The following is a 13,283-nucleotide window of genomic DNA, read 5'->3' as shown; positions in this document are numbered from 1 at the left end:
GCTTAAAAATGTTTGACTGTAAATGGTACTGTAAATATACACTTGCAAATTCTTGGTAAATAAATCTTTAATGTTCATGAAAAAAACTGACAAAATTTCGGAGGCATGGTTAATGATGTGTGGCAAATTTCAGAATTGTTTCTCAGAAACTCAATTTTTGACAGTATTTTGAATTTTGCTCTCGTGAATAATTGGAGTCAATGCAAGAATGGCATTTTTAAACATCAGTTTTTCACTTATGGAGCAAATCAGCCATTGTTAAAAACAAATGATCAACATCTCCATGCTGTCTAGATGCAATATGTGTATTTTCAGATTTTTGTCTTGATGACTGATTTTTTTTTTTTTTTTTTTTTTACAGTGGTTTTAAATCTGCCTTTCCGTGCATAGGCGGCTGCTGTCATGTGACTGGTTTAGTCAATTTGTGAAGCCTCACATGGATTGACACTTGCCAATTAGCTCAGTGAGATAGAGTGTTGTCCTTTATGCCAGAAACTGTGAGTTCAAGCCTCAGCTGATGCAAAATGCACATTACAATGCCATTTTCCTATTCTCCACTCATGCGCGCGGGAACTACTTTTTGCCAGGGGGTGCTGCGTATGGGGGGGGGGGGGGTTAAGTGGTTATACGGAAATGCGGGACCTTTTCTAGTAGGTATACGCCGTATACCTGCGTATCACGTAGACTACATCACTGATTTGGAGGCTAAACTTTCAGTGACAGACAACCAGCTGTGCGAGCGCAGCGCAAACAAGAGAGAGAGAGTTGCAGCAGTATCCCGCTGTGCTGGCAGACTCGGCAGCAGGGACGGTTTCTGCGATGGGCAGTGCACCTGCCCAGGGCGCAATCTACTTGGGGGCGCACGAGAAAAAAAAATCTCCAGTTTTCTAGACTACCGTATTGACCCGCACATGCCGCGGCACCATCAGTCGGCATCAGGATGGCCGGCCGCGGCACCGTCCGATACCGCGCCCACCCGGTCAGGTCTGCCGGATCTGACAGGTGAGCTGCCTCATGCTGGCCAGTGCCGCGGCCGGCTCGCCTGATACCGACTGATGGTGCCGCCTGATGTGTCTCGGTGTGATTGCCCCTCTGCAGTTTTACATGTTTTTCGTTTTCCTTGCATTAGGTGCAGTAGATTAATACACGTTATACTTTCTCCCCTGTCCACACCCTAAGTGACTGCCACAATCAAGTCATTTTCAAAAGAAAATGACTTTGAAATGTGGTAAAATTAATTTGACATTTATTCCACCCCTCCTCAGCAGGGGGTGCTGCAGCACCCTCAGCACCACCCTTCCCGCGCCCTTGTCTCCACTTGTTGCTCAGAATTGCCTAAAATTGCCCGGCCCTGACCATTGCTGCCCAGCAGCACAGCAGGATGAGTTGGGTGTAGAGTACCAGCAGGAGGCGGGGGGCAACAGGAAGCGCTCTGAGCTTGTGGCTGACGAGGTGTCTCTGCTGGGGTCGTTTACTGAGTTTACTGTCTAAAGTCAGTCTCAGGTATTTAAAACTGAGTGCAACTGGTCGGTAGTGGCTGGGCTCAGAGGGGCGGGGTTCTACCACTACAGGTGTGGTTCTGTCACTACAGGTGTGGTTCTGTCGCTACAGGTGTGGTTCTGTCACTACAGGTGTGGTTATGTCACTACAGGTGTGGTTAGGTTAAGATTACAGGTTCTCAGTGTCCAGAACTAAAGAAAATGTGTAAAATGTTGATATTTCTTGTATGTCTTCTACAGTTTAAACAGCCTGGAGTCAGACTGAGGCTACAGGAACAAAACGTGTCCAGGACGTTGAAAACACATCGTCATGTTGATTTCCTGTTTACCCAGCTGTCCCCATTAAATGGCTCCTCCTCTCCCAGGTGTTTCTGACGTCTGGAGAGACTGTCAGGGCGTCAGGAGCTGATTAAACCAGAGACGACTGAATAAAACTGTCATCAGATTAAAACTCAGTGAGAGGGATTAAGAATGGACTTGACAAAAAACAAAACAAACAAACAAAAAAAAAAACATCGGATAATCTCAGATGGAACTGAAAGCCAGAGAAACAAAGTGGCTCTCAGTGGTGGAACACGACTTAACCTGTGACAGGATTTAATCTGGAACATGATTTAATCTGGAACAGGACTTGCTTTGGAAAACAATTTAATCTGGGATGGGACTTGACCTGGAACAACTCTTAATCTGCAATGAGACTTAATCTGGGACGTGACTTAATCTAGAACAAGATTTAATTCGTGACGAGACTCAATCTGGAACACGATTTAATCTGGAACAGGACTTGCTTTGGAAAACGTAACCTGGAACAACTCTTAATCTGGGATGAGACTTAATCTGGGACGTGACTTAATCTGGGATGAGACTTAATCTAGAACAAGATTTAATTTGTGACAAGACTTAAACTGGAACAAGATTTAGTGTGGAACAAGACTCAATCTGGAACAGGACTTAATTTGGGATGGGACTTAATCTGGAACAAGACTTAATCTGGGATGAGACTAAATCTGGGATGAGGCTTAATCTGGAACAAAACTTAATCTGGGATGAGACTTAATCTGGAATGGGATTTAGTCCTGTACTTTGCTTAAACTGGAACTTTGATGTCTGATAGCGAACAGTAAGCACAGCTTCAAGCCAAGAATTGTCCTCACACTGAAGCCAGTTGTTGGCAGTGTCCTTTCAGAGACGGGCCCCCATCGTCCAAAACGCCTGTTGCAGTGTAAACCTGTGTGTCACCCTGACTGTCCCGTCATGTGTCCGGCTGAGTGTGAGGACACTGACAGAGCAGATCAGCCTGGGCCAGCAGCACACTATGCTAATGTAATGCTAATGTATGTATGCTAATGTTTGTAGCCTGTGCTACAAGCTATGTTTGCTAACACTACTGTAGTCCAGTTAATAGCCAGCAGCTATTAGCTATTAGCAAACATTACTGTATTTCTATCCAAACAGTATACAGTATATGTAATAAGCTGTAAGTTATATTTGCTTATGTAGTATATATGTAATATAGCCCATTATACACTGCTAACCATGGGCACAAATTTAGGGGGGGTCAGGGGGGACAAGCCCCCCCCCCCCCAGGTATTTATAAATTATAATATATATTACTTTGGCAGCCCTCCTGACCCCCTCACCCCCCGCTAAATGTGCCCCCCTAATGTTTAAGGGAAATTTGTGCTGCTGCTGCTAACATTACTGTATTTTGTGTAGGTAATATGCCATCAGCTGTTTATTAACATCACTGTGTTCTATATGTAATAACACTAACATTGCTAACATCCCTGTATTCTGTATACAAACAGTATGTAATGTGCTCACTAAAGTTATGTTTGCTAATGTCTCTGTGTTCTGTAACAGGACAGGCCGTATACACTGACTGTACACTGACTAATAAACTATGCTAATGTTAACTCTTATTATTTTGGATAATTTTGTTTTATTTTTTGTTGGCTTTATTCTGTTTTGTTGTTTTACTGTATTTTGCCATTTTTCCTTTTTACATAAAGCACTTTTCAGCTTCAGTTTTTTTTTTTTTTTTTAAAAGTGCTGTACAAATGAAGCTCTTATTGAAGTTGTTGTTATCGGGTGCATCCAGCCCCAGCGTGTCGCCAGCAGGCGTCACACAGCGGGCTCCACTGACTGCAGCTGCAGCTCCCTGCATGTACAGGCCCAGGGTCAGGCTTAACTGGTCAGACTGGTTAGACTGGGAGGCTCCCAGCAGGACCACAGAGCGACATACAGGTGGAACAGGTGCAGGAACATGGAGCACAGAGACATGGCAGTCTGATTATCAAGAAGCTTTATTATCGTTATCAGAGTGGATATTATCATCATCATCAGTATCATCATCATCATCATCATCATCACCAGTCCTGTTGCTATGGGCCTGTGAGCTGGACTGCAGTGGGCTGGTTAACATGCAGCAGAGCCGAGCCAGACAGACAGACAGGTAGAAGGACAGACAGACAGGTAGGAGGTCAGACAGACGGATAAGAGGACAGACAGACAGGTAGGATAGTAGACAGACTGGTAAGAGGACAGACAGGTAGGTAAGGGGGCAGAAAGACAGGTGGGAGGACAGACAGACAGGGAGACAGGTAGCTAGTGTGTTTATTTACATACAGGTAGGCAGAGGCATTAGCTTATTGGCTGTCTTCCAGAAGCTCCGCCCCCCTCTCCTCTGCATCCAATCCCCTGCTAGTGGAGGCGGGCTCTGCAGGCTGGGGGGAGGGGTGGGAGGAGGAGGAGGAGGAGGCGGAGGAGGAGAGGGAGGGAGGGGGGTCTTGGTGTTGCTCAGTCTGTACTCTCACTGCTCCTCCTCCTCCTCCCTCCGCCTCCCCGCCTGTTAGCACCTCCTCACCCGGCCCCGTGCCGCCGCCGCCGCCTCCCCCCGCTGCTGCTCCTGCACCGCCGCGGGAACCCGCAAACTGCAGGTGAGGCAGGAGGGCGGCCGAGGTCTCCTTCTCCCTCTCTCTCTCCGCCGCCGCCTCCCTCTCTCTCTCGCGGCGCTCGGCGTACAGCGGCGCCTCCAGGCCCAGGTAGGAGGCGCTCAGCTGCCGCAGGTCCAGCTCGAAGGGGCTGGAGCTGGGCTGTGCCGCCGCCTCTCCTCCCTGACCTCCTCCATTTCCTCCTCCACCTCCTCCCGCTGCTCCTCCTCCTCCTGCCGCTCCTCTCTTGCCCTTGCGGGGATGGGAGGCGGGGGCAGAAAGGCCGTCGGGGAGGAGCGACTGGATCTTGGGGAGCCAGCGCTTGCGGACTCGCCTGGCGTTGGTGCACATGTCTGCGGCGATCACATTCATCTCACTCTCCTTGAAGTTGGGAGCGAAGTTTTGACAGTAGACTGAGGAGAGAGAGGGACATCTGAACGTTACGACGGCATTTCAGGGCCACTGTGGGGCCAGGGGGGGGGGTCTGAGAAAAAAACTCATCTTGAAAATTAAAAAGTCATAAATTTATGAGAAAAAAGTGGAAATGAGTTTTCCTTTCTGTCAGGCCTGCAGCTGATCCCCTCAGCAGATCCTACAGGAACAAGGAGATCCTGCTGATCTGAGCCCAGAATCAGCAGATTGTTTTCTTCTGAATCGGCCCAAGTCACAGCAACGTCTCTTCAGAATCCAGATGCTGAGGAGGAGGTTGGGGTTCTGGACTCAGACCAGCAGGATTTCCTTCAGACTGGATCCCACAGGAGGAGGACAAACTGGTTTCATTGTTTTTTTCTCCGAAATTTCTTTTTTTAATCTCAGAGAATTTCTGAAATTTTTCTCAGAACTTTGCAACTTTGTAATCTCAGAATTTTCAATTTTTTTTTTCTCATAAGTTTGTGAATTTTTTTCTCGTGAATCTCCGGCATTTATTTAGGAAATTCTGAGGTTTTTTTTCTTGGAATATTAACTCCCTTCCCACAGCTTCGACACGAATACGCCGTCGTACAGCGTCCCGCCATGAAACAACATAAATCCATCCATCACACTGTGTGTGTGTGTGTGTGTGTGTGTGTCTTACGTTTGACAGTGTTTAGCACTCGGTTGTCCAGAGGTTTTCGGCTCGGATCATTGGTGGAGGAGCGGATCCCTGTCCCGCAGCTATTGGCCAGAGTGTTTCTATGGATACCATAACAACCCAATCAGCACCTATACCAGCTTTATTCATCCTCGCTCGCCCTTTCTCTCTCTCTTTCTTTCCCAGTCACTCTCTCTGTCTCTCTGCTCCTTTATCCATCTCTCTCTCTCACACACACACACACACACAGACACACAGAAACACACACACACACACACACAGATACAGACACACACACAGACACACACACACACACAGACACACACACTCCCTCTCGCTGTCTGAGACAATGTGACAGAGCAGAGTTATGTAAAGCAGCCCAGCTGTATTGTGAAGAAAGCATTTGGTGAGAATAAAACAGCATCAGAATGTTCCTGAATGTTGTGGCCGGGCTGTCAGACAGTCTGCAGCGCCGCCGCCGCCGCCACCGCCGCCACCGCGTCCGGCACTGAGCACGCTCACAACACCGAGCATGTCCAGGGTCATTAATGTTCACAGTGCTGATAACACTGATGGTCTGAACGGTCATGTTAATAATGTTAATGAGGTTATAAATGATACTGATAGTGTTTAAGATGTTAATAATGCTGATAATGTTCATAATATTGATAGTTCAAAAAGTGAAGTGTGTTGATAGTGTTATTGTTTATTTTGTTTACATGTGTGTGTGTGTGTCATACATTTCTGGAGCACTGATCACCACACACACGTCATCAGTGTGACGGCGTGACGGGCGTACCTGTCGAAGAAGGTGGCCAGCAGCCTCCTGAGCAGCACCTTGTGTTTGACTCCGGCACACAGGTGACAGTTCATCAGCTGACCACGTGTCATGTACACACCTGAACCTGCACACACACACACACACACACACACACACACAGCATTACACAACATCACGTCATGCTGCTGTATAATGTGCGTCCTCAGTAAACCTCTGTCTCTCTCTCCTCAGTGTGTATGTCTCTCTCTCAACACCTCCAGACAGTATTGTATTTAATGACCTTCCTAACGATCCTGTTACCATGGCAACACATCAGCGTTATAGAAACAGTAAGACGAGGTGGTTGGGTTTGTATGCAGAGAAGTTCTGTTCTCCTACCCGCCACCAGCTCCACCTTCTCGCCCGGGTCGCCCTCGGTGTAGAGCGTCGGGTGGCAGCGATACCCAATCTGACTGATCAGACTGGCCGGCAGGGCCATGGTGTCTCGGCCAATCAGCACGCAGGGCCGGCGCTCATTAGCCAGTGGGAGGGGCAGCGTCTCCATCTTGTCCTGGACTGAACCAATGAGATGGAAAGGGGTGTGTGTGTGTGTGTGTGTGTGTGTGTTAGCAAAACCAGGATCTACAATTACAAAAATACAAAATGTAACCCTCTGATGATGCAATCCACCTCACATCCAATCAGATTCAAGTAAGCAGAGCTGTGGTGGATGTGTCTGTGTCGGGCCGTCCCGCAGAGGAACTTACTGTAGGTGTTCCCCGGGTGTCCGTACATGTGTTGGTACAGGCCGGCCGGGACGGCGTTGCCATAGTAATCTTCCTCCAGCTCCTCCTCGGTGGCAGGGTGGGAGGGGGGGGAGTCGGTGGGGAGGCTGGAGCCTCCTGGGCTGGAACGCTCCCCGCTGGCCAGCAGGTAGGACTGCAGGCCAGGAACCAAACCTCCACCTGCACCCAGGTAACACAGAGCGCTGCCCCTGGAGGCCTGGAGGTCTCCTGCAACATCCAGCCTGGCAGGAGGAGAAGCAGAGAGCTGAGAGAGCGTCACATCATGACTCCTCTCACCTGCATCTGCAGAACATGTCACCGACACGGAAAAACACTAAACATGCAAAACACTAAAAATCTGACTAGTTGTGTGTAATTAAAGGGGAGAGTGGAGGCTGCATGTGTGCTGTGTCATAGCAGAAACCCCGTGTATGCTGGGATTATGTCATGTTAATAAGCAGCGGTGGAGAGTACACTGCGTACTGCCACTCTGCTCATATTTGATTATTTAATGTGCACTAACTGAATGTGTTCATGAGAATGTGCTGTCGTCCATATCGATGGCTGGCTTCTGAATCGAATCAAAATCATATGGCAGACTTTGTAATGTCCTCGTTCAGGCTCGGGTCAAACCCCGGAGTCTGAGCCCGGGAGTTTGGGTTACCTGGCCTCCCCTCCGTCTCCTCCCGCTCCTCCCATGTCATCGGCCGGAGGCGTGTCGGCTCGCTCCTGTTTGATCCGGCTGACGGCCAGCAGCAGCTCCTCGGGGCTGAGGCTCGGCTGGTCCGGACTGGCCTCCTGCGGCGGGCCGGCTCGCTGCGGCGCCACCTGCTGCTGCAGCGCCGTGTCGTAGCTGCCCAGCTCGTCTGCTGAGGTCGTCTGGGAGCCAAGATCCATGTTTTTACATTAAATAAATGTCCAAAAATCAATCGTGTACGTAGAAACAAGCCATCAACCGAAATAAATTTGATGCGATTCGAGGAGATTGGGGAGGGGCTGAATCTCAGGTGGGAGGGGGTTGGGGAGGGGCTGAATCTCAGGTGGGAGGGGCTTGGGGAGGGGCTGATGTACAGAGCCAGTCAGCAGGTGCCACCACAGATATAGACAGAAAGCTGGATAGGACACGCCCATTAGGTCGCCGTGCCCCAGGCTAAGCTAAGCTGTGGGGGCGGAGTCCTGACTCCATAAGCTGCAGGTGAACAGGCTGCTTACAGGTTTGTGCTCGTTACTCGCTCAATTTCCCTCTAATTTTTGGCAGACATCTACACAGGTTTTTTTGTGCTGTCAGATCAAAGGAGAAGAATTTTGAAATTTTTCTTTTCCAGGAGTGGGAAACTTCCTGAGTCCTGTCCCAGCAGCAGAGATGCCAGCACACTGTGCAGCGTGTGGCTGTACAGACCTGAGGAACACCGAAACCAGGTGACTGGGAATCACCTTTCACAGGTAAGAAAAGTTTTTAGTTTTATATTAAGTAAGTATTATTACGTATTATTAAGTATTATCATAATTTAATCATGTTGAGAGCTGCTGTTACTAGCTGGCTTCTAGCTAAACGGCAATGCTATGCTGTAGTAGTTGTAGTATCAATGGTAGTAGTAGTAATAGTAGTATGTATTAGCAGTGGTAGTATTATCAGTAGGGTACCGAGAAGACTGGGCACTAGGAAATCATAGTAGTATCAGTGGTAGTATCAGTAGTAGTATCAGTAGTAGTAGTAGTAGTAGTAGTAGTAGTAGTAGTGTTATCAGTGGTACTGTTGTTGTCAGTGGTAGTAGTAGTAGTAGTAGTAGTAGTAGTAGTATCAGTAGTAGTAGTATTATCAGTGGTAGCAGCAGCAGCAGTAGCAGCAGCAGCAGCAGTAGTAGTAGTAGTAGTAGTAGTATCAGAAGCAGTAGTAGTATCAGTAGTAGTAGTATTATCAGTGGTAGTAGTAGTAGTAGTAGTAGTATCAGAAGCAGTAGTAGTATCAGTAGTAGTAGTATTATCAGTGGTAGTAGTAGTAGTAGTAGTAGTAGTATCAGAAGCAGTAGTAGTATCAGTAGTAGTAGTATTATCAGTGGTAGTAGTAGTAGTAGTAGTAGTAGTAGTAGTAGTATCAGAAGCAGTAGTAGTATCAGTAGTAGTAGTATTATCAGTGGTAGTAGTAGTAGTAGTAGTAGTAGTAGTAAAGCCTAAATCATATAAATCCAGATTTCCATCTCAGTTTTTATCCAAACTGATTTTATGACAAGCTTCTCTGTTCCTCCAAGTGACTGACACTGTTAATTAAATAATTATTAGTTGGCTAATAATGTGAAAATGTTTTTTGTACATTGAAATAAAACAGCTGATTGCTTCCACCGCTGTGTGTGTGTTTATATATACAGAATGTAAGTACATTATATATTTAAATGCTGTAAACTAATTTTATTTTTAATATATCTATATCTGGGTAATAAGATTTTAGTTTGAAAGATTTTATTGTTAATATAATTATGTATCAAGTGTATTTTACTCTTATCTGGGTAAAAAAGTAGCCTATTTGTATAGAATTTTAGATTTTTTACTGAATCAAAAATTCTGTATCATAACAAAAACAACATGTGAAAAATGGTTGAGAAATAAGCGAGTTATGATTTATTTGGTAACACTTTACAATAAGAGTACAACAATTAACGTTAGTTAACGTTAGTTAATGCCATAATGGTTAATTAACTGTTAGTTAATGATTATTATGGCATTTACTAATGTTAATAATATCTACAATAACCCTTAAATAACATAAATTAATACCTTAGCATGAACAGCATTAGTACATGATTCTTAGACACATTAGTTAACGGTTAGTTAACTGTTACTTAACGTTTATTACCAGTTACTTAATGTTTATTATGGCATTAACTAACGTTAATTGTGTTACCATTTATTTTAATTGTACAGGCGTCGTCCACAGTGGGAGGGATGCCCCCTTTGCAATGGCCGCAGCGTAAGCACGTTGCTGAGCGCGCTAAAACATCGAGCTTTCTTTCTATATCTGTGCGTTCCACTGCTGCGCTGCCCTCTAGGGGCTGTAACATCTCAGGCCTGTTGCACTTCTTGCCACACCCACTCAGTGATGTCACAGCAGTGGGCGTGGCCAGAGGGCAGCAGTCTGTTTGTGCCGTTTGGTCAAAACCGTCACGATGAAAGGCGGCAGAGCAGGGCTGCTGCCAGGCTTACTGTCTCTAACAAAAACTATCTGTGAAAAAATTGTCATAAACTGAAATGAAGATAAAAACGAAAGAAAAAAAACTATCCGTGAAACTATATTGTGTTTACAAAGCAGACAGAGAAAATGTATTTTGCTCTGTCACTTTATTTGCTTGTTCCTCCTCAGTGAAAACATTTTTTAAGGTGTATGTTTTGTTGACTTTTTATCACACTTTTATTTACAGTTTAATTAGTAATTTAATTTACTTTATTTGTTCAATTTATTAAATTTAAATTAAATTATAGTGAATTTCATTTTTATTTTATTTTATTTTGTTACTATTTTTTCTGACTGTTTTGAATCTTGCCAAACAAATAGCCCATATTACTAAGAAAACTAATAAAACTAAACTAAAATCAAACATAAAAAACTGAACAAGCGAACCAACTTTCAAAACAAATTCAAACTGAAACTGAAAGCTAAAGGTCAAAACAAAAAAACAATAAAACCTAATGAAAGATGCAAAGCTACAATAACCCTGGTGTGTGTATTTTATTACATCAGGATCAGATCAACGTGTGTACGTCAGTGTAGTGACGGTACACCGGTGGCGTTACCATGGTAACGACAGTCAACAGCCCATATTAAGAACATTGTCCATATTAGAATAAAAAACTAACTGATGAAGAAAAACTCAGCTCAACTAAACATTGTCAAAGCTTAACGCCCCGCTCTGGAGACTGAAGTGGAACTGCACTCAACTGAAAACAAAAACGAATGTCAAACACAAAACTGTGATTCCTGTGGCTGGAAGGGAGTTTTCCAGAGACTGGGAACGCTTTAGCTCTGGAGGAACAGCGCCCTCTTCCTGTGTTCTGCAGTAAAGCGTCCTGACCTCTCGGGTGTTGGTGTTATTAACTGTTGTCTTGTTGGACCCTGAGCCTGAACTCACACTGCAGCGCAGAATCCCTCCAGCTGGGCTTTGTGTTCACTGTGTCTGCAGTGAAGTCCTCCAGGGTGTGTGTGTGTGTGTGTGTGTGTGTGTGTGTGTGTGTGTGTACCTGGTATTGCTAATGTTGTGGGGACATAAATCTGTTTACACAGTCACGCTGTGGGGACTCGCCTCCCTTATGGGGACAAAAAGCAAGTCCCCATAAGGGAGCACCATTAATTTTAGGGTGAAGACTTGATTTAAAGCTAAGACAACTTTAGGGTTAGGTTAAGGTTAGGGTTAGGGTTAGGTTAAGGTTAGGGTTAGGGTTAGGGTTAGGGTTAGGCAGGTAGTGGTTAGGGTTAAGGTTAGGATAAATCTCCAGGAAATGAATGTAAGTCAATGTAATGTCCCCAGAAGTGATGGAAACCAACATGTGTGTGTGTGTGTGTGTGTGTGTGTGTGTGTGTGTGTCTGCACGGTGTGACCGAACCAACCTGGGAGTCGCAACAGAGCGGCGAGGAAGAGGAGGAGGCCTTCATCATCATCAGCTCCATGCCTCGCTCCACGATGTTCTGGATCTGCAGGTAGCCGGCCGTGTACATGAGCACCAGCTGCTCGCTGGCCGCCATGCTGAGCCGGCCCGTGTAGCAGAACGACAGAATCTGCTGGAAACACGTCGGCGTCACCGAGGACGGCAGCTCGAACACCGCCTGGGAGGAGGAGGGGGAGGCGGCGGCGGAGGAGGAAGAGGAGGAGGAATCGGCGGCCGAGCTGAACAGGTCTCTGAAGTAGAGCGAGGAGGCGGCGAGGACGGCGCGGTGAGCCTTGAAGGCCTGGCCCTGCACCAGGATGGACACGTCGCAGTAGTGACCCAGCAGCCGCTGCTGGTTCAGGCTGCCCAGCACGCTGCTGCCGAAGTCCGGGATCTCCACCTGCAGCAGGCCGTCCGACATGGCCGACGCCGACGGGACACGGGACGCACGAAACTTGTGGAGAGGGAGCGGGAGGCGGCGGGGACGCGGAGTCAGAACGAGGCTGAAGGTCGCAGCAAAAGTCCTTAAGTTTCAGGGATGCAGCAAACAAAACGTCTGAGTTCCATTTCCTGCTGCAGAGGAAACAGCAGGGTCAGAGGTCAGAGGTCAGAGGTCAGAGGATCAGATGTGAGGTCCAGCACACAGCAGAGAAGGAGGAGTTGCAGGAGTCAGGGAGGTGAGGAGGAGACGTAGATCATCAAGATGAAGGAGAGAAACAGCTAGAACGTCTGCAGGGAGGAAAAGAGGAAAGAGGGAGGGAGAGAGGGAGGAAAAGAGGAGAGAGGGAGGGAGAGAAGGAGGAAAAGAGGAGAAAGAGAGGGAGAGATGGGAGAGAGGGAGGAAAAGAGAGGGAGGGAGGAGAGAGGGAGGGAGAGAGAGGGAAAAGAGGAGAGAGGGAGGGAGAGGGAGGATTAAGGTTTTGTCATCTCACACCTCCTCTACTTACAGACTGAAACAGATAAACCAGCTGAGACGCTGACACCTCTTCTCTCCCTCTCCCTCTCCCTCGCTCTCTCCCTCTCTCCACCCTGAGGCCGTTTCCATAACAACAAACCAAAACTTCAATCCAACTTTCTCTCAGACTTTCTCCAGGAAACAAGTTTCCTTTCCTTCTTGTGCAGAAATGTGTCCTGTGTGACGGAACGTCCCATGTGATGGGGCGTCCTGTGTGACGGAGCGTCCCGTGTGACGGAGCGTCCCGTGTGATGGGGCGTCCCATGTGACGGAGCGTCCCGTGTGACGGAGCGTCCCGTGTGATGGGGCGTCCCGTGTGACGTGGCGTCCCGTGTGACGGAGCGTCCTGTGTGACGGAGCGTCCTGTGTGATGGGGCGTCCTGTGTGATGGGGCGTCCCGTGTGATGGGGCGTCCTGCAACGGGCGTCCCGTCAGTTTGGTGACTTGCTCCCTGGACGCCGGGACAGAAGCCTGTATGAGCGCTGGGCCTGGCCTGACAGCGTCCACAGCACGTCACCATCCTCTTTATTCTACAGTAAAACTACATCCTAATGTCGACTGCCTTAGTGACGGACGTAGGAGGCTCCCTGTGATGTTCTGGCTCCGTCCCACATTATCCAAATTCTCGAAATCTATTTTCCAAA

At 47.3% G+C, this 13,283-nt stretch overlaps 1 protein-coding gene across 1 annotated transcript; it reads right to left on the bottom strand.

Moving 5' to 3' along the window:
• Positions 1 to 3,864: 3,864 nt before the first annotated feature.
• Positions 3,865 to 12,105, bottom strand: LOC115364858 (nucleus accumbens-associated protein 2-like). Its single transcript, XM_030059504.1, has 7 exons — positions 11,647 to 12,105; positions 7,714 to 7,928; positions 7,032 to 7,291; positions 6,664 to 6,840; positions 6,304 to 6,409; positions 5,508 to 5,605; positions 3,865 to 4,845 (listed from the first exon to the last, which is right to left on the bottom strand). Exons 1-7 carry the CDS (start codon positions 12,103 to 12,105, stop codon positions 4,148 to 4,150), a joined length of 2,013 nt encoding a protein of 670 aa, XP_029915364.1. The 3' UTR covers positions 3,865 to 4,147.
• Positions 12,106 to 13,283: the final 1,178 nt, after the last annotated feature.

Source organism: Myripristis murdjan, chromosome 9 (genome assembly GCF_902150065.1).
Source record: "Myripristis murdjan chromosome 9, fMyrMur1.1, whole genome shotgun sequence".
Classification (NCBI taxonomy): domain Eukaryota; kingdom Metazoa; phylum Chordata; class Actinopteri; order Holocentriformes; family Holocentridae; genus Myripristis; species Myripristis murdjan.
The sequence above is the reverse complement of the archived record's forward strand: the minus strand, read 5'-3'. Positions and strand labels throughout refer to the sequence as shown.